Genomic DNA, 26,249 nt, shown 5'->3' with positions numbered 1-26,249 from the left:
TGCATTCTCACAGAGATTTTTTACCGTTTCGCAGAGCTTTGTGTAGCGTGACTACGCACATTCCGTCCATCCCAAGTTATGAGACATAGTGGATGACACACAGGCTCCATAATTTGCAGTTGTTAGCAAATACTCTCTGAGACTTCTGGTTTATTCCAGGTTGGCTTAAAATCAAGAAACTGAAGCATTATTAATTTGTAAAAAAAAAAACTCCTACCCAATCTTGCGCAAGACTGAAATGTCTTTAGTTAGGTTTCTTTTCTAAATGTGGTTGATTACATTTCAAATGTCATTAGGGTTTCTCTCTGGTGAAGTTTATATTAGCATGAGCCCTTCTCAAAATGTATTTCCCAAGTCAGTTTTTGACTACAAGCTGCCCAGAAGAACCATCAGAAATCTGGCAGGCTCAAACTTCCTTGCTTGTGTTTCAGCTTAAGCAATTTCTAAATTCTTTCTCGGTTGTTTTTGGTTCCAAATAAATCTTCTGATGATGAAATGTGGCCTTTTCAAAAAAACACAACGGAATATGAAATTAAATATCTCTTAAAAAAGGCTGGGAGAATGCTGATTTTTATGAGGTTCATCAAACTCACAATTGGTAATAGCAAGTTAAACCATTTTCTAAGTCGTTTGTCAGTTTCTTTCAACAGATTATATAGATAATATGACAAATGCCATGATGTAACGTAGGTACCCCACTGTACCTAACTAATGAGTAAAATGTTTAAAATATGTACTTTGGGCAACTTAGTGCAATGGTTACTTTTACATTATATTTTGCCTAATATCTTTTGTTTTATCATATAGTTCAGCATCACCATTTTGGCAGCAGTTAGCACCCTCAGGATATTCATTTTCGTCAGTTTAATTTGAGAACATTGGGCCCGATTCACAAAAGTAATCTGAGACAAAATCCTAACTTTATGACTTTTGGTATTCACAAAAGGCATATAGGAGTAGTAAAGTTAGGATTCCTGACTTTACTACTCCTAAACTGAGAAAAATCCTAACTTTACTTCTTTCGGTATTCATTAAAGGCATTTAGGAGTGGTAAAGTTAAGATTCCTAACTTTACTACTCCTAAATGCATCTTGTGAATACCAAAAGTCATAAAGTTAGGATTTTGTCTCAAATTACTTTTGAGAATCGGGCCATTATTTCCTAACAAGGTTGTAATGACGTGTATATGACTTTCCAGCGTTTATTTACCAGGAGCTAAATGTAACCCTGAGTTACTGTCACCTTTGTAGGTGTTGCCCTCTGTATGTATTCGGCAATTTACACCTCAATTGGCTTTTAGAATATACATCAAGTGGCTTCATTACAGGTTTAAAATGCTTAACGGTATAGTGGGTAGTTTTGCCAAGTTCCAAATGTAACTGTGTCCACCTGGAACTGTTTCTATAAAAAGTTATCATACCCCCCAAGCAGATGCCAAGTTCTATTGACTTTTAGAAAATGATATAGGATGGAAGTTGAATTTGGCTGCAGATAAGCAACTTTTTTAAATCAGATATTTGGGTAACATTGAAATATAGTCTTCTACATTTCCAAGCAGCTCCCATTCAATGCATCCTTTTTCCATACCATTGTTGCCAAACGCTCTTTTTTGTTACAAAGATTGTTATATATTTGTTTTGTTAAAACGTATAGCTCATACTTACATCCTTTATTTTAGTCATCTATAATCTGAACTGAAAATGTGTCTTTTCACAGGATCAGCTGCCTGTGGTTAACAGTAAAATTTACTCTGCTGTAGCAGACCTTTGGAGACCGTGGTTAACTGATGAAGCCATCACAACTTTAAGAAAAGGTAAGGCTAAACATTTTGTAGTTTATTCAAACCGCAATTTCTGATTGCCATTGGTTAGGAAGGCCTGAAATGCGTGCATTGTGCTGTCTATTGTAACCTACATAGGGGAGAAGTTCTTAATTCTTATGACATGAACCGCCTACCACACAAGGTTTTGAGTTTAATGTGGATTGGTGGCCTTTCCCTTAGTGTGCTTACTTATATTTTGCTTGCATCCTTTCTTCCAGGTTTTGATTGTATCCTTTCAACCAGGTGTAGAATTCCCTGCTATCTTCTTCTAAGTTTCTAAGTGTCCCACTAACATGTGGCCTTGTCATGGAAAGTACTGAAGTAACTGGGGCAGTGTGCTCAATGTCCCATTCAGCGAACAAGTCAGGACAGACTTTAAACAAAGAGAAGGGAGAGCATGGAAGGGGGGAGGTATTGTATTGTAGTGGTATTGATAGAGCAATTTCTTGCCCCTGTGTCATCCAAAGCATACGCATATGTTTCTTGGTGCTGTGTAGATCCAAAACAGCACACTGCAGGCATGCATAATATGAAAGGAGATGTGGGGGCAAGAGCTACAAATAGGTGGAAGGGGGAACATGGAAATGTCTAAACGTATTGTAAAGTGATCTCTTTAATCGATTGCCTTCCTTTTTAATAGAAAAAATTACAGTTCAGCCACTTTAGCAGAAACATACGTAGTAGTGGGAGTTTGTGTTACAATAATACATTATTCATAGTCTAGCAGGTGCATGAACTTTCTGGTCATAAAAAAAGCAATCATTTACCAGCGATAAATCACAATTAGCACTGGATGTACATCCTATGATATATAATGACAGCATCAGCAATGGAGAATAAGGGCCTAATTTTAACGTTGATGTATGGTACGCTGTCCATCATGATGGTGAAGGATATTTCCTTCGCCACCCAGATGGGCTACTGTCCACCAAATTTATAGATTACCGCCAGTCCAGCTTCATTTCTGTACACTGAAAGGAACGGCTGACATGGCTGTTCTTTTCAGTGGTAGAAGGCAACTGTCGTTTTTGATGGCCTTTCGCTAAAAATTCTCGAAGTATTTTTATCAAAAACGAACCCCCAAAGCGGGAGTTTGTTTCTGAACAGCAAAACACTAATGACCGTCAGACCCTAGGAGTTTTCTTCTGGGGTGTGATTATTGTTTTTATCTAACCCTCATTGCCACATTTTTCCTGGCAGTGATGGACAGATTGAAAAAGAAATAGAGTGGGTGGTGTAATGTCTTTTCTCCAATAGCCCCCACTTTGTCAGGCTGTCAGAGGAAGCTTTCTATTGTAGCCAACGAGTACTCCTTCGACAGAAAGCGTAAGGTCTGCCTGTCTTTAAATGAGGTGGGCGGGCCGAGGGTTTGATAAGCTAGATTTGGCTCTTAGGCAGCTCCTGACCTCCTTATCCAATGGATTTAAAGCCAGCCAGCAACTAGAAGAGGCCACTTTAGGAGCTGGGGACCATTCCACTGATAGTGGATGCAGGAGGTCATCTGGGTTTAGCATATATGAGCTTGGCTCTTGGGACTCAGCCTATTTGGTATCATTCCCCGCGGGTAGAGGATCACCAGACGGATGCCGGAATCCCGATCCCCATTGCTGTCTGAAGTATGGGGTTAATCATCTGGATCCCTTGCGTTTGGAGAGTCGGGGGCAAATGAGGGCCCTCCCAAGGTACCTGAGTTTGTAACCCTGAGGGAGGAGGTTGGGAATCCATGAATGCCCTTTCCTGGCACGTGAAGGTGACTGTCAACCCCTTGGTCATATGCATGTTTACGCTTAGTATCTGAGACAGATGTAGAGGGATGCCCTGGAGGTTTCAGGGCCTGAGGCCTAGCTAGGTCTTCCCTCGATTCAAAGGGTCTTTGGCTCTGAGCCTGGAGCTGCTGAATTTTCTACACCAAGGGGGTCACCACTTGACTTGACAAAAATGGTTGTCTATAGGGGGGTAAGTGTTATCCTCCTCCTCAAAATAATATTCAAACTCTACCATAGCAGTAAAAAGAGTAAGCCTTCAGGCAAGAGACGGGAAATAAATGAATTGGGGAAACCCAAATGTATATACATAATCCCAGCAAGGTTTAAATCAGTGGACCACACAACACTGGGACTACCACTTTCTTAATTTCTGTAGGAAACTGCCTGGGCAAGTCCCAAGTTTTATGCACTAAATTAAGTCCTACCCGCCAAGAAGGTGTTCAGCTTCAGGCAGCGACCCTTGTAAATGCACAGAAAATTAATAATTAGCAGAAATACAGCACCCGATTGGTATTCCGGCCAGACACGCTTCACCAAGCCTAAAGGATCAGGTAAAAAGGAAGCACAGGCCAGGCAAGGGATAGAGGCGTGCGTAGCACGTAAATTGTAAATGCGTGGGCCCCCTAGGGACTTGTAGGGTCCTGCTGGACACGGTCTAGTTGTTTACATGATGTAACCCACACTTTACACCCACCCACCAGTGGTGTCGCTAGACAAGTGACCTAGTTAATAAAAGGGGCCGAGCGCTCGTGCTCGTGGCCAGTTTACCAAGCTAATAACCTGGGTCAGCGTCTCCATGCTCACCATAATGCGGGCCTAGTGCCCAACAAACACTGGCGACGAGGTGGCTGTACCCCGGCGTGCTACAGCCCAAGAAGAGGGGGGAGAGAATGCTGCCCGCCTAGCCGCACCTCCTACTACGATCGGCGTCGACCGCCGAGAGGCCCGCGGGGCATGCACTGAGCCCCGGGCCAATATACCAATGTGGAGGTGACCGGAAGCCCACCCCGCACCTCTCAAATCCTGCCGTCGGAGTGCCCACGGAGATAAGCGGACCGGCCAGAGCCCACCTGCACCGGCCGCAATTGTGTGACCCCCACCGCGAGGAGTCCCTGCCACGCGGAGCCCACCCGCGTGGCAGAAAAGGCCCGTAGGCCGGAGGTGAGCCCGGGTGCCGAGAAGTGCCTGGGGGCCTCGCAAGCTCGAAGCGACCCCCCCCTTATGACTGGATATTAAGAGGAGCCCACCCGCATGGACATGGCGCCCTGCCGAGCGCAAGGCGGCCAAAAACAAACCCATAGTGAAGCAACGCCAGCAGAGCCCACCGCAGCCTACCTGCAGCCTCTCCCGTCCCCCGCAGCGCAGCGTATGTACAGTGAGGCTGCGGCAGCGAGGTAAACGATCTTCAAAAGAAAGCGCCCGCAGCGTGTGGAATGCTGCCGGGCGGAAACGTAGTGCAAGCGGAGCCCACCCGCAGACTGCCTGCAGCGTCCCCCGTCCCCCGCCGCGCAGCGTATGTGAAGTGAGGCTGCGGCAGCGGGGTAAACGATCTTCAAAAGAAAGCGCCCGCAGCGTGTGGAGAGCTGCCGGGCGGACACGTTGTGCAAGCGGAGCCCACCCGCGGCCTGCCGGCAGCGGCCCCAAACAGAATAAGGCCAGCAAAGAACGACTGCAACTGAACGGCCCTTCGCCCATCTCCGTGCAGCGACCCTGCTACCCCGGAGCAAGGCATAGCCCCGCCGTCTGCGCTCCCTGCGGCGGCTGTATTGAGGACACACTGCGACGACACCAGCTCTGAGTGTCACGCTACACCCGACACCACTCCCTACACCAGGAGGCATCTGCAGCAGCACATCACGACCACACATGGCCCACAGCCCCCTCCCTGCCTGCGCGAGGACTGTGTGAGACTGGCAGGCAGGGAGGGCGAAGTAAAAGTAAAATATAGCCGCCGCCGACAAAAGCAAATGTGCCCATAGCTGCTAGGCCCCGGCAGAAGCATGAAAAGCCTGCAAGCTGCCAGCGCCGCTAAAACTGAAAAAAACGGCAAATGCAGCGATGCAAGCTGCCAGAATGCGCCCAGCAGGAATTCCAAACGGCCTGCATTCTCTGCAAGAGACCAGCGTCTCTTTGTCCCCTCCACGCCAGGGACACTGAAAGGCTCACCATCCATCGGCACAGCACTCATGTCGTGTTTGTGCCCTACTGCCCCAAGCTAAGAAAAAAAGGAATAAAAAGGATGTGACTTACCTGGGAAGAGTGTAGTGTAGTTCCTATATTCCCAATAGGCTCTGCGCATTGGAATAATATATTCAGCAGTGTAGACGTAGGACTGAGGTCGACTAGGTCTCTACTGACTATATTAGACTTAAGGTTTGCCAGCTAGCTCAGAGGTCACTAGAAACTTTCTCGAATAAACGAGGAGGAGTTTAACCTCCCTGGATAGACAAGAAGGAATTAGCTTCTGACAACCATATAACATGACAACTTTGCTCCCTCAGAATAAGAGTGTATCTCTAGAGTCGTGTGAAAACAATAGACAGCTATTTCACTCAGTCAAATGTGCGTACTTAGTTTCACCAGAGTGCAGAGAAAAGAGAGACGGGCGTTTTCAATAAAAGGTATAATTTATTGACTAGTCTTCCTTCTCATGCAAGAGAAATGAATTGCCACAATTGCAATACCTAATGTAAAGTAAAGTGCGTACAGTAAAAGGAGTATTATGAAATAATACTGTAAAAGCATTGATATGGTTTCTTAGCCATAAGATACTTAAAATGGATAAAATCTATACATACATATATACATTGACTAACGTACTGAACTGGTGCTTCTAAATACGCCTACCCCGGTGTACCTGACCTAAGCCTAATACATGGGAAGGAGTAGGTAAGTAGCAGTTTAAGTTAAGTAGGTTTTGCCAAGAATCTGACTCAAGAATTCTCTTTAAGGGTTTAGTCAGCTCCGTACCTTGGTAATAGAATGTGGGAGGTCTAGTATCTCTTTCCTCAGGACTCGATATTCCAGCAACCCGAAGGGTAGGCTGGAAACGCCGGAGCTGGATTTTCTCGGCTGGAGAAAAAGACCGCGTCTTTCTCAGCCCGCCAAAGAGGAGGGGCAGCGTCCGTGGGCTCTCGCATCAGCTGGGCTCTCGGGCAAGTAGATAGCTGCTCTGCTCCAAAACCACCACCGTGTGTTTGCTTAAGGCAACGTTGGTATATTTATACCTGAAAGGTGCCGGGTTTGACGTAAGGTTGGACATAAGACGTCAATAAAGATGTCACTAAGAACTGGCCGTTCTTGCAGTGCTCGCAGGAGTTCTATGACAAATCAAAACAAAAGCAAATGGGGATTTCCCAGGTTGCTGGAGGTTTGGTGTGTTTAGAGAACTCGTTGTGCTTTCTAGGAGTCCGGGGAAGTAGCCTTGCTTAATGTGACTGCATGGGCTACAGCTAGATATGGATATAATTCTTATGCCATTATAGGGACATTATTGATTATAACCGTACAAAGGCATAAAATAGGAATATCGATTTAGGTTCCTAGATAAAAACAAAATACCCACTCCACGATCTAATGTCCATCATTACTACAACTAAGCAATAATAAACATTTAAAGGTGCATGTGTATTCCAACCCACCCCAAAATACGTTTTTTGCATTTGAAATGGTGCATGCGAAATACACGAAAGATTATTGGTACTATACGCTTATTAAGCAGTGTAATCATTCAGTAAAAAAGGATGCATATATATTAGCTGAACGATTTGCGAAAATTACACATGAAATGGCTCTTAATACAGAAAAGAAGGTCGAGACCATTCCATCACATATAAATACAGTTGCTGTAAATGTGCTATGGGCTGAGGTAATATATTGTCTCTAGAGTTACTAAAAATAGAAGCTCTGTTCTTTAAGAATAATTCTACTTTAAGCAGAGTACATGTGCCAAAAAAAAATGTAACTATTTTGGAAGTTGAAAAAAATAATTTCGTTTTCAGGGGAGAAAATAGTTCCAAATGTTTTCAGTAGCTTTTGTTTATCAATGCTGAAGGCCGAATTCAGAGTTCAGGGGACCGCTGTGTGCTCGTTGCTTAAAAAGGTATTCTTTCTGGTCAGGGGAGAACATCATTTCAGACAGATGTGCAAAAAAACAGTCTACAGCTTCAGGTGAAAGTTCGACTAAGTTTGAAAATGCCGCAACAGTGCAGTCGTGAGAATGATTGCTATCATCGATGTCAGGACCAGCAATGCTCACAGAAGGTCGTACCTGGGTAATGTTGCTCTCATCTCGTACTTCACTGCCACCTAATCGTAGTGGTGAAGTCTCAACGAATGCCGTCATCAGGATTGGTAATCGCTGGGGACAACACGATGCATGAGCCGTTACAGGACTTAGCAAAGTATCGATATCCATTGGTACTGCTGATTGTAGTGTAAGACAGGTGTCCAACACGCATTCTTCTCCGCATAGCATTCATCGAAGCACAGGTAAGATGCAATTTTGCCAGATTGGTCTGAATGAAAGAAACCAGGTCATATTCAGATCTCTTAGCCGGGCTAATCCAAGGACTTTAGATATGCGTTCCCGATAGTGTATAGCTAGGATCGTTTCTTCGATCGTTGCTGGAGTCTTGTCTGCGATTTTGCTTGCCCTATCGGAGCAGAAGGATCAAAAATAAAATTCCTGCTACGAGTCCCAAAAGTAGTAGACTGCCAAAGACAGTATGGACAAAATTGGGAAAGATGCCCAGAACTGTTTCAAAGGGTGTTAACAGTCCCGAAAAAATTGTCTTAAATACATGTGCGATGTCACTGGTATCTGACATATTTAGAATTTGGCTTAGCATTTCTACGAAATGCACGGGGTAATTAGTTGATAAAAGTGTATGTATCTCTGCTGTTGTCCTTGCAACTTGCAGATCATACGTTTCTTTTGATGACGTAAAAGGCACGGTTGTCTGTAAAAGAACAGACTTGATTCTTCTTAAAGTATCAATTCGTATAGAAGAGATATTCAAAGAAGGCCAAATCGTCGCCTCCATAGCTGGAGAGCCGTTTGGATACAATACTTGCATACAGCAAGTGACCATGGAACTAAAGCTTACGAGATAGGCTTTCCCTTTCACCATGCCACAACAGCTGTGGTCCGTTATTAGAAAGTAACTCCCGTTAGAAAGTTGTCTAAAGAATGGCTCTATCTGTGTTGCAGGTGTGCCGTGCTGGTGGCATGAAAGGTTATTTGAAGTCCCCTCACAGGCCCTATGCAAATTAATACCTTGGCACAGAAGTATACCGCTTAGTGATTGTTTACAATTGTTACCACTAAGAAATACATTCTGTTTCTTGTCACTATAACATGTGTGTGTGTGTGTAAGGTAATTTCCATGATGACTTAATGTACCCTTTACCCAACCTTTCATACTGGCCTGCTGGTATATACTCTTGGCAATTTTTAAATTGGAAAGTTGTTATCGGAATTATGATTATTCCGTGTATTATCCATTCAATGACAAGTCTTTCTGACATTGTTAACGGTAATCTCTAAAGTTTTTCAATGCTCAGAATCGTACAGTCTGCTCCTTTTTGTGCCAAACTGATTTGTTTATCAGTAAGGTTAAAGATAGAGAATAATGACGTTGTGTTTACCAAACGCCATGGCACGTATCCTGAACGCAGATTTTGCAACGTCCAGCCTAGCTGTACAATAGAACGTAATTGGGACTGACCGTGTTGTAACATTAGTAAGTCCTGATCTATTATATCGATAGCAGAGGATACAATACTGTCCAGTGAGTATATTCTGGAGGACAGAGTCATTAACCCATTGTTCACAACAGAAAGTGATTTTTCCAAATTAATACGATCAATTTCTCGTATTTTCTCTGCTGTCTCAATTTGTGTTTCTTTCCAAGCTTCGTTGTGCGCAGCGTTTATACCGGCCGCTATGAAACTTTTTTGACGCTGTTTGCGTGGTCCCATTAAGAAATCATGCAAGTCAGCACCGTCTTTAAGTAAAGTCAAGTGTTGCTTAATTTCAGCCAGTGTGGATGTTTGTAGCCATTCAAGGCATAGTTTCCGTACACTGTATGTTGTAACTATCCCTGGATGTTGTCTCTGGGATTATCTAGGGTCTGGTTTGGTCATTTTGAACCCCTGTATTTTGTTCAGGAATCTATCTTGACAGTTATTTGTGTCAATTGGCCAGATCACCCATTTTTTCCAATCAGGATGTGTTCTGTTTTAGTGTAAAATATGATGTACGTCTATCTCAACATCTGTAGTGGTATTACTATCAGGTATTGGCTTTGGAATAGACGGTTTGTTTAAGTCCTTAATCTTAGCTAGGCCAAGACAAGTAGTCTGTTGAATGGTGTCATTCAATAATATTATTTGTTCTGGGATCATGCAGGCTCTAAATAATGCTTCTAAACCTTGGACTTGCCAATTTTTTGTACCCCAGATGGTTTTCGTTTCAATGTTATTTTTCCAGAAATCAAAACCAAATGTAATCATTTTTTCATAAAATGTTTCAGAATAAATCAATTTAGTATTTGTCAACATTGTTTTTATCCCTGTCTTATTTAATAGTTTAAAATAAAACGTTTCTGCACCACTTGTGTTAAACCCTGAGAAGTATGGGAATTTCTCATAAAATGTTTTCGAAATGCCTTTTGGTGGAGTTGCACAATGTTCCCATTGATTATACTTTAAAACCTTTCTAGGTTGAGCAGATTTATGTAAATAGTGATGTGCAAAGTGGTTGTAGCAGTACATTTGTTCATAATTCGACGAACCTTGTAAGTAATCATGTTCTGTAAATTTTGCTGACATTACTAATCTGACATCATATTATTTATACTTTCAAAGTCCCAATCATCAGAGAATGTACTTGGTTTTACAAAGTCACTTAAAGAAACCTTGAACTGATGTGGATATTTCAAGAGTTCAACCGGGCCATAGATTTCGTAATCCGTTTTGTCCCAAGCTACCCCACCGGGTATTGGAATGGCTGTGACATTCACTGATGATAGTTCTCTTTTCTCTATGTGAGATGACTTGTGTGGCTTTAGGACCAAGTTGATGTTCTGGCTTGCTGTGTCCATTGTACTGTATTTTCCCTCAAAGAATTTTCCCAAACAAAGTACCATGATGAGCCAAAGCAGGAGAAAAAAGTACACCTAACACAATCTAAAATTAAATCCATGGAGAAATCAGATATGTTTCTTTGAGTTGATGAAAGAATTCAGTTAATTTGTCTTTGAATGTTTTTGTTGCTGGCGTTTCTTCAGGTTCGCTTGGATCTTCAGAAAAGTTATCGAAATTGATGAAGTAGCCAGATGCAGTTCTATCAATTGTTGGAATTGCTTCCGAATTTTCCTTTGCTTTTTCATTTTTTCTTTCATTAGCATAGTCTGAGGCTACATCGTTGTAGACAGGTGTTTCTTGACGAACTGTTTCAATTTGGGTTTCAAAAGGCACAAGTTCCATGGCATTGTTGCATAGTCCTTTTTTATTCACTGCAGGTTTATCAAATGTGATTAGTCTCTCAGTTTGAATCTCTTGGATTGTAGCAAATTTTGGTATTCTGCTTTTTCACGGGAGTCCACTGGGCCTACTACTTATTATTGGCCACATGATTGTGGTTTTACCAGGTCGATGGATACAACTCGGTTCTCCTTTTTACCAGCAAGGGGCGGTAGTACAACTGATCTTGTTCCGCTGATAGCTAAGACAGGTACTGCTTTTCTGTAAGAAGGCCCAAATTCCTTCTTCACCGCAATCTTCTCTCTGACCAGATCCCCAATCTTTGGAATCCAGACAGGCCTTGCTGGGGCAGGTGGTTTATCTTCAGTGGCTGTTGGCTGCTGTTTTAACTTTATGTTGCTCAGGTCTTTTCTTGTTTCATTTAAGTCCTGTAACACAGCCAAACGATCTTTGATATCAAAGCATTTCGTTTCTACCACTGAAGTCTGACCATCTAAGTCCTGAATATACATTCTAGTTCCGAACAATAGTTCGTACGGGCTGAAATTTTTTAGAGAATTTCTTGGCAGGTTATTAAGACTACGTTGGACACTTGTTAAATGTTGGACCCACCCATCACCCGAACCTAATACCCTTGCCGTTATAGATTGCTTTATGTCCCGGTTTTTTCTTTCCACAATCCCATTTCCCTCAGGATGGAAGGGACAAGAGTACCGCAATGCAATGCCCATGCTGGTCATGGCCTCCTTATAAGCTCGAGAGCTAAAAGCAGGACCCTGGTCAGAATGTAGCATGCCAATTGCGTATGTGCCGATTAAGACTCGCAAATCTTTTATAACAGTTCTGGCGTCAGCCGAGCGCTGGTGTCTGTATTTTTAAGTGAATCTAGTCTTAAAAGGAAATTAATGGGACGCTGGAATTTACGTATAGATAGCCTTATGCTAACTACAAGAATGTCCATGGCAATACTCCGGTCGGTTCACTACTGCAATCTCTGTTGCAGTTTGGACAGCTCTTTGCAAATTTGTAATGCTGCAGGCTCATCCCCGGCCACCAGTATTCTGATTGTAATTCTTTCAGAGATTCCTTGATCTGTTTGTGCCTTAGACCTAATCCCATGTGTGCGTCTGCTATTAAGAAGATTCTCCTGTTCGTGTTTGGAATTCCTCTATCCCCCACTCCAGGGATTCGAGCAAAAGTAACGGAGTTTGCGTCAATTACGTATGTATAATTGAGTGGATAGTTCACGGGTAGTGCTGCACAGTCGCCTTTTGAAGACGTTTTTACCGCCAGCATGGTTTCCCCGTCTATGTATTTTTCTGAACGCTTTTTTGTGGCTACGGAAGCCGGTTGAGCTGCTTCCGCTGTGGCTGTATTAGCCAATGAATTCCCTGCAACGTGAACGCCATCACATTGATGACTCAGTGTATGTATCACGTGAGTCTTTCGTAGTTCTTTCTGCAAAAGAACTACCTGTTCCCAAAGCGTTTTATGCTTGATTGTGGCACCTGTGTCATCGTTGTAATCGTTTTGAACCCAGTTCTGCAAGTCATTATTGTAAGATTTTACGCAAAAATGCGAATCGCACACTATTAGTGTCGGGAATTCACAATCGGCATTTTCAAGCGCCATCTTTAATGATCTGATTTCAGCTTGCTGAGCCGAACAGTTTCTCAGTGAATCAGTTTTTGTTATTTTTGGTCTGAATTTACCACAGAGCCAGCGACCTTTAACAATCGCGCACGCTGCATTGTAGGATTTATTATCCACATCGTAATGTTGTACAAATCTGTCCGTATAGATTATACAAGAGTACTGTTGGAGAGGCAGAATTTCGATTGGCAGGGGATATTCTTCATATTTCAGATCTTTCATTTTTTTCATGTTCGGGTCAAAATAGTATTTCACGTCTTCTGCAGCAATAGAATTTTCCCACTGTATCCATTTTGGATCTAGTGCCACCGTTTTTAGATTAACTGGCCTGAATCACGCCTCAAGGGCTGATTCTGCTGTATAAACAGTTATTCTTTTGCCTTGGGCTTGGGCTCTTTCTTTTGCTACAGCAGTGTGAACTGCATTTGCAGTATTTTCTGTAAGACTGAATGTTTTTTCAGCTTGTGTGTACAAATGTGATTTGTAAGCTATTGGTACCGTTTCTCCCTCAATATACGTCAGGTACGTGAATCCGCATCTTCCTGGGATGACTCTTACAAGGTTGCGTGTATTGTCGCGAGTTTCTAATTTTGTTTTAGCTAACATGTCTGTTTGCAATGATCTCAAAATTTCTGTGTGTTTCTGAGTCCAATTGATTGATTTAAAATCAGGTTTTATTAATTCGTAGAGAGGTTTAACCCTCTCTGCATAATTTAGAATGTAAGTTCTTCCGAAATTCAGGAGCCTAGTATTGATTGTAAGTTCTTCAGCGTTTTTGGTGCTTGGAGTACAGCGCACTTCTCTAAGAAGTTGTCTGCTAGGCTTTTGCCTTCACTTGATAATTCATATCCTAAAAACAGGACAGTTAGATGGGCAATTCGTGACTTTTTAAAGTTGAATTTGTAACCCTCTGCTGCGAACCCAAGTATTATGGTGTTCACTCTTTTCAAGTGAGTATCCAGGTCATCATCATCTGTGAGATAGATGTCATCGACATAAGCTAATGCCTCATCATCATATATTTGTAGTAACTCTGTTACCCTTGCTGAGAATAATCCTGGGCTATTCTTGAATCCCTGTGCTAGTCGACAGAAATTTTCTGTGACCCCATTATTGAGAAAGCGGTTAAATATCTGCTTTCGGGTGCAATGTTTTGACAAAAGAATCCATTAGAGATGTCTAATGTTGTTTTGTATTTTGTGCGAACAATGTTATTCATTAGTGCCGCACTGTGTGAGTTTTGTACCGCAAATGTTTTGCAACATGAGTTAAGGTGTCCGTAGTCCAAGACTAGACGATATGAATCGTCTGGTTTGGAGACAGGAAACAAAGGATTGTTCATTTGAGAGGTGCATGTTTCAATCACCCCTTGGTATTCAAGTTGATCTAAGATCTCCCTGACTTGTTTTTTAGCTTCTTGCTTAATTGGGTACTGCCTTTGTGCAGTTGGTTGACATTTTAACTGGATTTTGTGAGGAGGGGAGTCTTCATCCCATCCTACATGATTTTTATATAATGCAGGTGCTTGAGCTACTGCCCATTTTCTTGCATATGTGTATTTTCTATGAATTGGAATATGATTTGAGAAGGCAGGCATAATCATTTCTTCGCCATGAAGGCACTCCCTGACAAACTCTGGTGGTCAGTCTTTCTCAGCTAGAAGGATGACATAGCCTTTTGAAAGGTTATCCCAAAACAGACCCCTTACTTTCCTAGTCTTATCTCCCTCTATACGCAATGTTATTTCGTATATTTTATGAGGTTTGCTAACTCTGGTATCTGCAGTTTCCACCTGAATGTATTCATTCGTGTCCACTGTCTCCAGATGATTCATCAGGATCTTGCGAGCTATTGTCACTCCTGCTGCGCTGTCTAGCATTGTCTGGGCCCACTCTCCGTTTTTCAGCTGTGTCCTCCGTATCCTCGGCATGTTTGATTATTTTAATACTGGCTACCTTCTTTTTTGGAAATTGTAGTTTTTTACTTTGAGCAGGTTCCTTGTCTTTGAACTTGACGTGCTCTTCCCTGTGTTCTGACCATCCTCTTCTTTCCGATTTCTGCGAGGAAGTCTGAAAAGATCGAGAAGGACGTGTATCAATATCTTGATATCTATCAGGTTTTTTCAAATTATCCCTATTTCTAAGGTTGTATCTTTTCTCAGAGGGCTCCCTCTGGGGAGACTTGTGTCCTTGATCTGGAGATCTTTCTCTCCGCCGAGGAGACCTTCCTCTGGACTACAATCTTTTTTCTTTGGGAGTGGATTGTTTATTTCCATCCCAGCTCTTTTTTGGAGTGTTTAGATTATTTTTAATAAATATCTTTTCAGGATCTTCAGTTTATTATTTATTTATTTATTTATTTTTAGAGTTTTCTATAGCGCGAACTTGAACCGATTAGGTTATCAGAGCGCTTTACATAGCACCAGTTCCGTTACATGTTATCACAGCAGTTTACATAGAATCAGTTACGTTGCACATTTCAGGATCTTGAACCGATTAGGTTATCAGTGCGCTTTACATAAGACAGCATTCGATGTCCAGTGCCCTCCTCCGCCGTGTAGCGGGGGACCTCTTCCAACCCTCCGAAGTCGTCGAGCTGTCGGGACTAGGCTCCTGGAATGTCAGCTGCCCCTTTACAAGGCACTTTACATAGAATCAGTTACGTTACACATTTCAGGAACACATTTCTTTTTGCTCTAGTGAGTAGGGTTATCTCTTCACACGGGGGAAGGGGAACACCTGGCTATATTCCAACAGTTCCACAGGCGATTAGTCGTTAAAGCTATAGTTCTAAACACAGGGAGGGGATACACATGGATACAATCTAATAATCACATAGGATACTAGTCGTTAGAGTTGTCTCCTATCCTGACAGGAGGGATGTGACTGGAAACACTCTAAGGGTAATATATAGGGGTGGTAGAGAGTACAAAGGCCCACTGCAAACACTACACTAGTACCAGCATAGAGGAGGGGTGGGTGGGATGCAAGGGTCTGGAGGGAAGGGCTAGAGTCCAGCGAGAACTGTCCGAACAAACAGCAGCATTCACAGCATAGATGAAGGGTGGGTAGGATGCAGGGTATGGAGGGAGGGTCTAGTCCACGAGAAAAGTCCTCCAGAGACCACCAGGGCACTATCCTCTGCGTTCGTGTTCGTGTTCCCGGAGCCTGTGTCTGCCGGTCAGAGAAAGCGTGTCTCCCAGTTTCCCACCCAAACTATCTCTACCTAGTTTTTCATAGGATTTTTCTATGATTCTGGCCAGTTCAATTGGTTGGTCTGCTATATCTGTTTCTTGAAATTTCTGGCGGATCGCCACAGTTGCTGCTTCTCCTTTTATGTTGGCTAATAATATAGCCGAGACCTGGTTGAAGTCCTTCAGTAATTTCATACCCAGAGTTAAAGCAGGTTCTGGACCGTTTTCATTTTAAATCTGTCTTAGTACATCTGGTATTACCGTCATGGACGGAACACCATGTGTTTTTGTGTAAATGGAAGAAAAGACTGTGCCCCAAGTGTCACAGTCTTCCACATGTTGTGCGATCCCCATTGGGAGACAGATAGTCAGAATTCTGTGTTTCTCAGTAGGAGTAGTATCCGGAAACACTGCCTCTATTTGAGTTATTGTTTGGGCTCGCCAGAATGGAATTTGTTCCTGTTTTGTGGGTGTTTTACCAAGACATGATTGTATGTTTTGTGGTGTAATTTTGTTTGTGTTCCCCTGGTGAGGGGTCAGCTGTGGAATTTGAATAGCTGGTTGGACTGTTGAAGTCCGCATTACATATTGGACTAATTGTCTATGTATTTTAATTAGTACTTTTAGATGGGCTAAAAGTTCCCGGTCTGACATTTTTTCGATGTCTGGATGTGGTGTGTAGCTGGCTAGAACCGGCCACGTTGCTCCTGGTCTACCTAGTGGATCGAGCCTGGTGATGTGATCATTATATTTTAGGGCGCCTTTAAACCAGAGCAGGTGCTCTTGGTAATTTAGTGGGATTTCAACGTCCTCGAAAGGAGTGTATTCATCCGGAGGTTCCTCTATTTTGTAATAGTGGAATTCATGTGTTACAGCATTTGCTGCTGGAAAGTTTATCCATGAATAGAATACCTCTGTCTGCCGATATTCATGGGTCTCTACCACGAATATGACAGTACCACCTTGTGATGTCAGTCCATTTTCTATAAGTTTAATAGTTATAGTTCTTATATTTGCCGGGATGATAATTGCACCCGGTTCATTTTCATTAAACCCTGTAACATCGAAACCCCGTTGATTCGCATCTACTGCGGCTTCAGCGGTTTTGTTGCTGTCGCCGTTAGTTGACATTGTTTTAATGAAAGTTTGCAGAGCAGGTTTCCAAGGAAACAAAGATTAGGTGCACAATATTTTGGAACACTGTATCCTTCAACGTTGACTAAACCAAAAACTATACATAGGAATCTCTTCCTACTAAGTTCCGGCGGATTTTAACCTTTCACCCACTCCAGACGTCTATTGGAGTATTTACGGGGAAAAAGGGTCTGTGTGAAAAACCTTTCACCCACTCCAGACGTCTATTGGAGTATTTACGGGGAAAAAGGGTCTGTGTGAAAAAGCACGACTGAGTTACTCTAACGTCTTGCGTTAGTTTTATCGCCTTACCAAACTTTGGGCGCCATGTAGTGTAGTTCCTATATTCACAATAGGCTCTGCGCATTGGAAAAACATATTCAGCAGTGTAGACGTAGGACTGAGGTCGACTAGGTCTCTACTGACTATATTAGACTTAAGGTTTGCCAGCTAGCTCAGAGGTCACTAGAAACTTTCTCAAATAAACGAGGAGGAGTTTATCTCCCTGGATAGACAAGAAGGGATTAGCTTCTGACAACCATATAACATGACAACTTTGCTCCCTCAGAATAAGAGTGTATCTCTAGAGTCGTGTGAAAACAATAGACAGCTATTTCACTCAGTCAAATGTGCGTACTTAGTTTCACCAGAGTGCAGAGAAAAGAGAGACGGGCGTTTTCAATAAAAGGTATAATTTATTGAGCAGTCTTCCTTCTCATGCAAGAGAAATGAATTGCCACAATTGCAATACTTAATGTAAAGTAAAGTGCGTACAGTAAAAGGAGTATTATGAAATAATACTGTAAAAGCATTGATATGGTTTCTTAGCCATAAGATACTTAAAATGGATAAAATCTATACATACATATATACATTGACTAACGTACTCAACTGGTGCTTCTAAATACGCCTACCCCGGTGTACCTGACCTAAGCCTAATACGTGGGAAGGAGTAAGTAAGTAGCAGTTTAAGTTAAGTTGGTTTTGCCAAGAATCTGACTCAAGAATTCTCTTTAAGGGTTTAGTCAGCTCCGTACCTTGGTAATAGAATGTGGGAGGTCTGGTATCTCTTTCCTCAGGACTCGATATTCCAGCAAACCCGCAAGGGTAGGCTAGAAACGCCGGAGCTGGATTTTCTCGGCTGGAGAAAAAGACAGCGTCTTTCTCAGCGCGTCAAAGAGGAGGGGCAGCGTCCGTGGGCTCTCGCATCAGCTGGGCTCTCGGGCAAGTAAATAGCTGCTCTGCTGCAAAACCACCACCGTGTGTTTGCTTAAGGCAACGTTGGTATATTTATACCTGAAAGGTGCCAGGATTGACGTAAGGTTGGACATAAGACGTCAATAAAGATGTCACTAAGAACTGGCCGTTCTTACAGTGCTCGCAGGAGTTCTATGACAAATCAAAACAAAAGCAAATGGGGATTTCCCAGGTTGCTGGAGGTTTGGTGTGTTTAGAGAACTCTTTGTGCTTTCTAGGAGTCCGGGGAAGTAGCCTTGCTTAATGTGACTGCATGGGCTACAGATAGATATGGATATAATTCTTATGCCATTATAGGGACATTATTGATTATAACCGTACAAAGGCATAAAATGGGAATATCGATTTAGGTTCCTAGATAAAAACACAATAAGAGGTGGTGTCCAGTCCTGCTCCAGACGCCTGTGGTTAGCAGTGGCTCCTTCACAGTCCACGAGAAGCAAGTCCTGCAAGCTGGGACAGAGAAACAACACGGGAAGAAAGTCACAAAGAAAAGGAAGCTGCTGCTGAAGAAAAGCCTAATCCTACACTGCCATCTAGCGGACACTGAGTGGTACTGCGCCTAAAGCAGCAAATAAACCCAAGACAATCCAAAGAAAGGATTACTAGTGGAAAGCAAGCCTGCAGCGACGCAAACGGAGATTGCGACCCACACTCACTGCTGAGGAGAAGCGTGGAGACGCCTGGTGGCCACAGGTGCTCATCGCAATGGCAGTGAAGAGAACAGCATCACAAGGCACAGTTGTGGGGATTCAAGACCGTCTACCGCAAGCAGCAAGATTCAGGGGCAAACGATGGAAGCGCACCGGTGTACCCAGGACGCGGATGGTACACACTAGCGCCTGAGAGAGAGGAAGCCACACCCAAAGCACTGGAAGATGTGCGCTGCAAGTACCCAAGTATTTGAAGAAGCAGAAGTGCGGCACGCACGTAGAGTAGCGCGACGACGCCATAGAAGATAAAGAAGCGCAAGGAACAACACAACGCTACACTGAAGATGTACCACGGATGGTACGAAGTGGAGCACAAACTTGCAACCGCCACGCACAAGGACAAGCAAGGAAAGTGTGACGAAAGGTCACTACGCAACCAGAAGAAGCAAAGAAACCACGCACGGTCAACGCCCCAAGAAACACAAAAGCCTCACCCTATGAGAGAGCGTGCCCAGCTAAGAGAAGGTCCAAGAAGCGGTGACGTAACCCTCCGAAGACTGCGAAGCACATGAAGAGCGCCGGCAAGAGCGCGCAAGCGCTAAAGCATTGCAACGGAAAAATAGAACAGTGATCACACAGATCATCGGAAGCATCCAAGAAAAAAACAGAGTACGCAAAGGACACACCAAGCCAGAAGCGCACAGGAGGTTGCGCCAGTGAACCTGACTGCACAGTCAGCACCCAGGAAACCTCTCCACACAGAAACACTACTTAACGCAGTTTGGAGATCACACACATCTCCACCGCCACAGCGAAGCCCTGCAACAGGCAGAAGACCACCCATGGTGTCCTCCCTTGCACTGCCTCAAGATGGAGTTGGCAGTGACCCCACAACAGGCAAGAGAGGAGTCGCACACCCCACGTGTCAAGCCGCCAACTAAGGTCAACATCAGCAAAGCGGAAGCACATGGCTGCCAAATCTCTCCGGACATCCAACACTCCCAGCCAGTCACCAACACCTGTCATCCTGAGCCTCTACATGGCTGGCAACCACCATCACCCCAGCCATCAGCACCTGCACCAATCAACACCACTGCCAGAGACCAGCAGTGTGGACTGGCAAGAGGCTCAAGAAGTTCAAGTTAGACGTGGTCCGCAAACAGGGAACACACGAACTTTGACACCCTCAAGAACCAGAAGTAAAACCATTAACAGGAGAAGGTCGCCGCGACTGGTCCAGTCACAGAGTGGAAAAGAAGACAGTGTCCTAGAGCCGGGACAAGACCACAGGGAAACGGGCGGAGTGCACGCCGCTTGGAGAAGCCTGGTCAGGAGGACAAGAGCAGCGAGATGACCATACCACGTCGCGAAAAGGAAAGCAGAGAAGAAGGGCACGACGCCATGAAGGAAAGAGAAGAAGAAAGGAGTCATGTGGCACGATGCCATTAAGAACAACAACACCCAGAAAGGTGAGGAGAGGTGCGACAAGTCTGCACACCCACCAGAAGAGGAGGTGACATGTGCCACATCGAATACAAGGGCTTACAAGTCAAAGGGAACATCGGTAGCACTTGGCGAGGAACAGGCCTCTACCTACAAGTCCTCTGACAACCCGTCGACTGCAGGAAGGAACAGGCTGGACTATCAGCAACACCCACCTTTGGGATTGAGCGGAAGCCTGGATGCAGAGAGCGCTCAGACGTCCGGCAGAAGGAAAACTGACCACTCCACACCAGCCCGTGGATATCCAAGGGGCAAAGGCCTCAGGGACAACGGTGGCAGAGGGTCCCGACACGAGAGATGGATCCGTCGCCGTCTACCCTGCACGTCCCAGGAAGAAGGGGAACTTGTGCGCAAAGGAAAGAGTTAACAACCACCCTCCAGGCGGAGCTACGGATGCATGGTAGTAATCTCATCGCCTCCTCCACTCACACCGGCTTGTGGAGTTGGAGCAACGCTGCAGAGAACACCCTGCCCAGCGGAAACCTGAAGAAGAAGGCCTCCGGGACATCTCGTGGCAGGGGAATACCCGCGAGAAGGGCGTCCCAGTGAGAGGGGTGCCTTTCAACCTCTCCCTCCTTTGCAATATGAAACCAAGCTGCCTACAGTGAAGAAACCCGACGGACCAGTATAAGACAACCTCCATCAAGTCCACCATCTGGTTGTCCTATTCAGCGTCAGCCCGAAAGCAAGATCTCAATGGACTGAAGAACATACTGCCATGGCGCAAGTCCAGAAGAGCACGCCCACCGAAGACCAGGACGCCGAGCCCAAGAGAGCGATTGTTTCAGCTGAAAGTTTCCACCGTCGTCATCTACAAAGCAGCTGAAGAGACTTCTTCTAAAGTTATGAGATTGCATATATTTGTATTTTTCCTCCCACAGGTTCGGACTTTGTTTTTTCTCAACTTTTATTAAAGTTGGGGAGGAATGTAGTGTCCTGCTGGACACGGTCTAGTTGTTTACATGATGTAACCCACACTTTACACCCACCAACCACTAGTGTCACGAGTCACATGACCCAGTTAATAAAAGGGGCCTAGCACTCGTGCTCGTGGCCAGTTTGCCAAGCTAATACCCTGGGTCAGCGTCTCCATGCTCACCGTAATGCGGGCCTAGTGCCCAACACTACAGGGCTGGATGACCGCACTGCGCTAAGAGCTGGGTGATATGAAAGCTGCCGCACAGGAACGAGAAACATATCTGTGGCCGCACTGAAAGGGAAAAGCAATGTAAGCAAGCGCTGCAGCTAGAAAACGCTCATTACGATCTGTGATCAGATAAACAATGCCTAAATGTCAAAATAAAGCATTAGCATCTAGAGAAATAGCATCAGAATTACACAGAGGAGTACACTTATCAAAGGCTGCTGGAACAGCAAAGAAAGAGAAGGATAGACTGTCCTTGTGGAATGTTGCAAGGACGGGCTCCCCTCTTTTTCTTTTGTTTCCTAAGGAATTATGAGAAATTTAGGTTAATGTTGATACATACTTTTAATGACTGCTGTTTAATAAAAGTTAAAGAAGTTGAAGCCTAATCCTCGCATCCAGGCCTGACATAGAATTGTGCATTAATGTGCCAGGCAGTGTGCTTCCTACCCACTTTTATACTTATGAAGGAGGGTGCTTACTTTTTTCGATTGAGTACCCAAAGGGTTTTTCAAACAATGCCAATAATAACTTCACACACAAAGCCTCAAAGAAATCCCTAAAACTCAAATACTGCAGAATGGAGACAACAAAACAGACCTACTATTTGGGTTTGAAATATTCATTAACAGCATACAGGTTTCTAAAAACTCAAAGATTTTATTTGGCTGAAAACTTAACATTATATCTGCCTTCACTTTCAGTGTCAATGTCACCATTACAATTTGCAATAATGGCAAGATAATGATATAAGCCCCAAATGACAACCTTCAAATATTGAGGATAAGGTTGCCCCACTCCTTCCTAAAAAAGAGATGACTAAGAATATAACTGGAACCTTGTTTGTCAACAGTGGTCGTTGGCCTACAACAGATTCCACACACAACTCCTCCTGCCTCATTTCAGTTTGATATCTTCTCGGACTTTCACATTCAACTGCTCCAATCACAGTGACCAAAATGGAACGCAAGGGGATACAAGAAGACCTTCTTTCTAGACATAAGGACACTTGCCCAATAACAGACTCTTCTTATGATATAAAAACAACAGTCTGCTGTAAAGTAGGTGAGGACCTCACCTTAACATCTACAGCAAACCAGATGAGTCTACCTACTAAAAGCAATCTAAAAAGAGAGACTACAAACTCGAACTACACAACCCCTTCCCATCAAATAGTGAACAGACCATACGGGGGAGAAATTAAACAAAGACAATGAAGAGAGCCATTTCATGAAGACAATACACCAGGGATCAACAGAAACTAACAAGAATTCATCCCAAAAGACAGAGAGTGAGATTGAAAATGTATCTAGCAAACCCCTCAACACTAAATATTTCAGTGCAGAAGCCCACAGCTTATCTTCCACAGGTAAGTTTTGTCTACCACTGCTGTGCTCTCACCAGTGGCCTCAAACTCACCTGTTCCCAATCTGGTTACATGGCCATCCCACTTAAAAACACAGTCTATACTTGCAATCATCCACTCAACATAAGATCCAAGCTGTGCATCACCTAAGGTCACAGACAAGAATGATCTAGATAGCCTTTACATTCAAACAACATTGAAGGGCTGGCGAGATCATGCAATTCCAAAATGTTATACAAATGTCAACAATTGTGAACCACACCACAAAACCACAAGGAAATGGAATCCACTGAGACAATCAAATAGATAACAAAACCTCACCACTTTAGACCTTCCATCTTCACCCCTAAGATACCCTTTATTCAAATGTGGATTAGTGGCCAAACATCAGCGGGAGAGCTTAGATCAGATTAGAGACTATAAGCAAGATCTTAAAAAGCTTGACTGAATGAAACCTCTCAGAGTTTAGAGTAGCAATAATGCATAAAAAACAACAGTAAATCAAGAGCCTGAAAACTGAACATGTTCTACCTGCCCGAGTCTACAGGTGGAAGTAAGTACTGGGAAAACGAAATCACAATCAACTTAAACTACAACCTCTGTGGCAATGCTGTTTTCATAAAGCAACTTACTGAATTCATTATGGCCAAATGAGCTCCTGAAACCAGAACACACTCCGTGGTGACTTCAGCTGGGTGAATGAGAAATCTGAGCTGTTACTTTAGTATCCTGCCTCCTAGTCAACAACGGCCTCACTTAACTCCTACCCACATAAAGAGCGTCATAGTTTATCTCCTTTGTCAGTTCTTGTGAGATGGTTTAGACAGGGATTCTGTCTAAACCATCTGTCTGTCATTGATACCTCACTTTTCCCTCTTATTTTCCTCTAAGTAAGCGCTGAGATGTCCCTGGGTGAGTCATGCGCTATATAGGAGGCCATTAACATAACATAATATAATATCCCCACCAATTCTAATTGACTGGTTAGAGCACAACCTGTTACCCTTCACTCTTCCCTCCTCCAACTTCATTTCTAAACAAGCAAAAAAGACCCAAACAATGAACTAGAGACCAAAAAACATCAATAAAAACAACCTAGAATACTTGGTCTCCTTTTCTCTACAAACTGCTTGCAGGACAAAGAAATCAACGTGCTTACATACCAGTACACTAAACTCGGGTATAGCATTATTGAAAACCTATCACTAAACTTAAAATGTAAAAAGCCAAAAACGCCTCAGTTGTGCTCAAAAGACCTTAACGTAACAAAATAAGCTCTGAAAGCTACAGAACAGTTTTGCTGTCAACACTGACCACCAAAGAACAGAACCTAAAAACCTAACTAAAAAGGGAAAACTCAACCTTAATTAGAATGGCAATAAATCAAACCAAAAACTGCCCCACAAACCTTTTTGAGACTATGAAAGAACAGACCAACCACCACCCACTTCAACCATATTCAGAAATCTGAAAGAGTTTGAAAAACCCTGAAACAACTTCTAGAAAAAGTGGTCAAAATTGAACTCTCTTGCAAAACAATAAGCAAATGTCTTGAAGGATAGCTGTCCACAAACACTGCCTGGTCAAACTTCAAGAAGTTCTCACACACTGAAATCCTCAGGGCAGTAGGCTACACCAGACCATCATCACACATTTGGAACCTCTTTGTTAAAGGTCACACAGATTTACCCCATTTGGGACCAACCTTAAAAACATCTTATAAGAGGGAGGAGCTGAGCCGGGGAGCAAGATGGCGGCTTAGGGACCGGCTCCGCCGGCCCTCCACTCCTGAACATACATCCTGTGCTCCCGTCCCACTTTCGGGTGGGGGAACTGCTCCGGTGCTAGGTGGCGAAATTTGGGGCACGTGGAGAGATCGGGAGCCCCTGTGAGCCGCCCGATGGTTTTGCGGCCTGTTTGGTGTTGGACCGGGACCTCGAGTGCTTCCCTGCCCGCCCTGTAGTGCGACAACAGCGGGCACGGGGGCGTGACAGGGTCAGACCGGTCAGAGTCCGAAATAATTTTGCCACGGGTCCCTGGTGGGCTCGGCGGCCTGGGACCAGCGCTGCTGAGGAGGGGCATTGCTCTGAGGGCCCCCGTCCTGGGACGCCACCTTGCTGAGGTCTTTGCCTGTGCCCTCAGCTGGTACGCGGACCCAGTCGAGGCAGAGGGACGGCCCGCTGGACCAGGGATCGCGAGCCTGGAGTGGCGCTTGGGCGGCGTCTGTACCCGGCGCTCTGCTGACGGCGGGACTGCGGGGTGGAGATCGGAGCACCGGTGCGGTCGCAGTCTTTCCCCCGTAGGTGATTGCGGGCGCGGCCGAGGGTATTAACCCCCTGAGGCTCGGTCAGCGTGTCCTGAGGAAGGGGAGCGGGATTGGAAGATAGTCGCCTGCACGACCGAGGCACCGGGAGCCCGGGGACTGCTGGGGCTGCCCGGTGTCAATCTACTGCTGGGTGCTGCGGCCCGTGTGGACCAGTCAACTGACCGTGAGCTGTGAGCCTCGGTGAGGAAGAAGGGGGGCCCCACCATTTTGGACCTGGTGCCCAGCGGTGGTGAACCACGACGTGGGCCTTGGGTGTGCTCCGCGGGGGGAGTGCAGATTGGAGCCGGCCCCGAGTAGATTGGCTGAATTCCCCAGGTGGAGCCCTGGGCGTATTCTGGTTGGACCCTTGGCAAAGAAGTCTGTGGGCTGCGAAGGTGCTCCTGGGCTCCTCTGGTTGCCAGGAACATGGAGGTGCTGTTCCTTTGAGGTGGAGGACGGCGCGTCGAGGGGCAAGATGGCGGCGAGAGGGGATAAGAACAATCCGGTGGCCAAGACGTCGAGGCGTGCCAGGCAGATCCAATCTAACAAGCTTGATCGTTATACTCTTCCCAAGGGTTCCCCAACTGAGGACAAGAGGGTGCTGGCAGGGGGTGCGGAGGGCGCTCCGGTGACTGAGGAGCCCACCCTGTCGGATCTTATGGCCGCAATCACAGGCGTACAGACATCCCTGGGCCAGAAAATGGAGACGATGGACGGCAAACTTGATACGGTTACGATCGAGATGGGATTGCTGCGGGCAGACCTCACCAAGACCAGTGAGAAAGTTAATTTTCTGGAGGTCAAGGCCACGAGCCTTATTGATGATGTCAATGTACTGCAGCAGGAGGTGCACGATCTTAAGATGTTGAGGGACCTGACCGACAGGAAGCTTGATGAATAAGAGGGACGGGCATGACGCAATAACATTCACATTTTAGGGGTGCTGGAGAAATCGGAGGGCCCTA

At 44.7% G+C, this 26,249-nt stretch overlaps 1 protein-coding gene across 1 annotated transcript in view; it reads left to right on the top strand.

The window, feature by feature from the left end:
- The window catches only part of SMPDL3A (sphingomyelin phosphodiesterase acid like 3A), a 201,189-nt gene that overhangs the window by 73,326 nt on the left and 101,614 nt on the right, over positions 1-26,249 (top strand). The window contains exon 4 of the mRNA XM_086926715.1: positions 1,717-1,813. Coding sequence (XP_086782841.1) covers positions 1,717-1,813 — 97 coding nt within the window. The remainder of the gene's footprint in view (positions 1-1,716; positions 1,814-26,249) is intronic.

This window comes from Lissotriton vulgaris, chromosome 6 (genome assembly GCF_964263255.1).
Source record: "Lissotriton vulgaris chromosome 6, aLisVul1.2, whole genome shotgun sequence".
NCBI lineage: Eukaryota > Metazoa > Chordata > Amphibia > Caudata > Salamandridae > Lissotriton > Lissotriton vulgaris.
The sequence above is the reverse complement of the archived record's forward strand: the minus strand, read 5'-3'. Positions and strand labels throughout refer to the sequence as shown.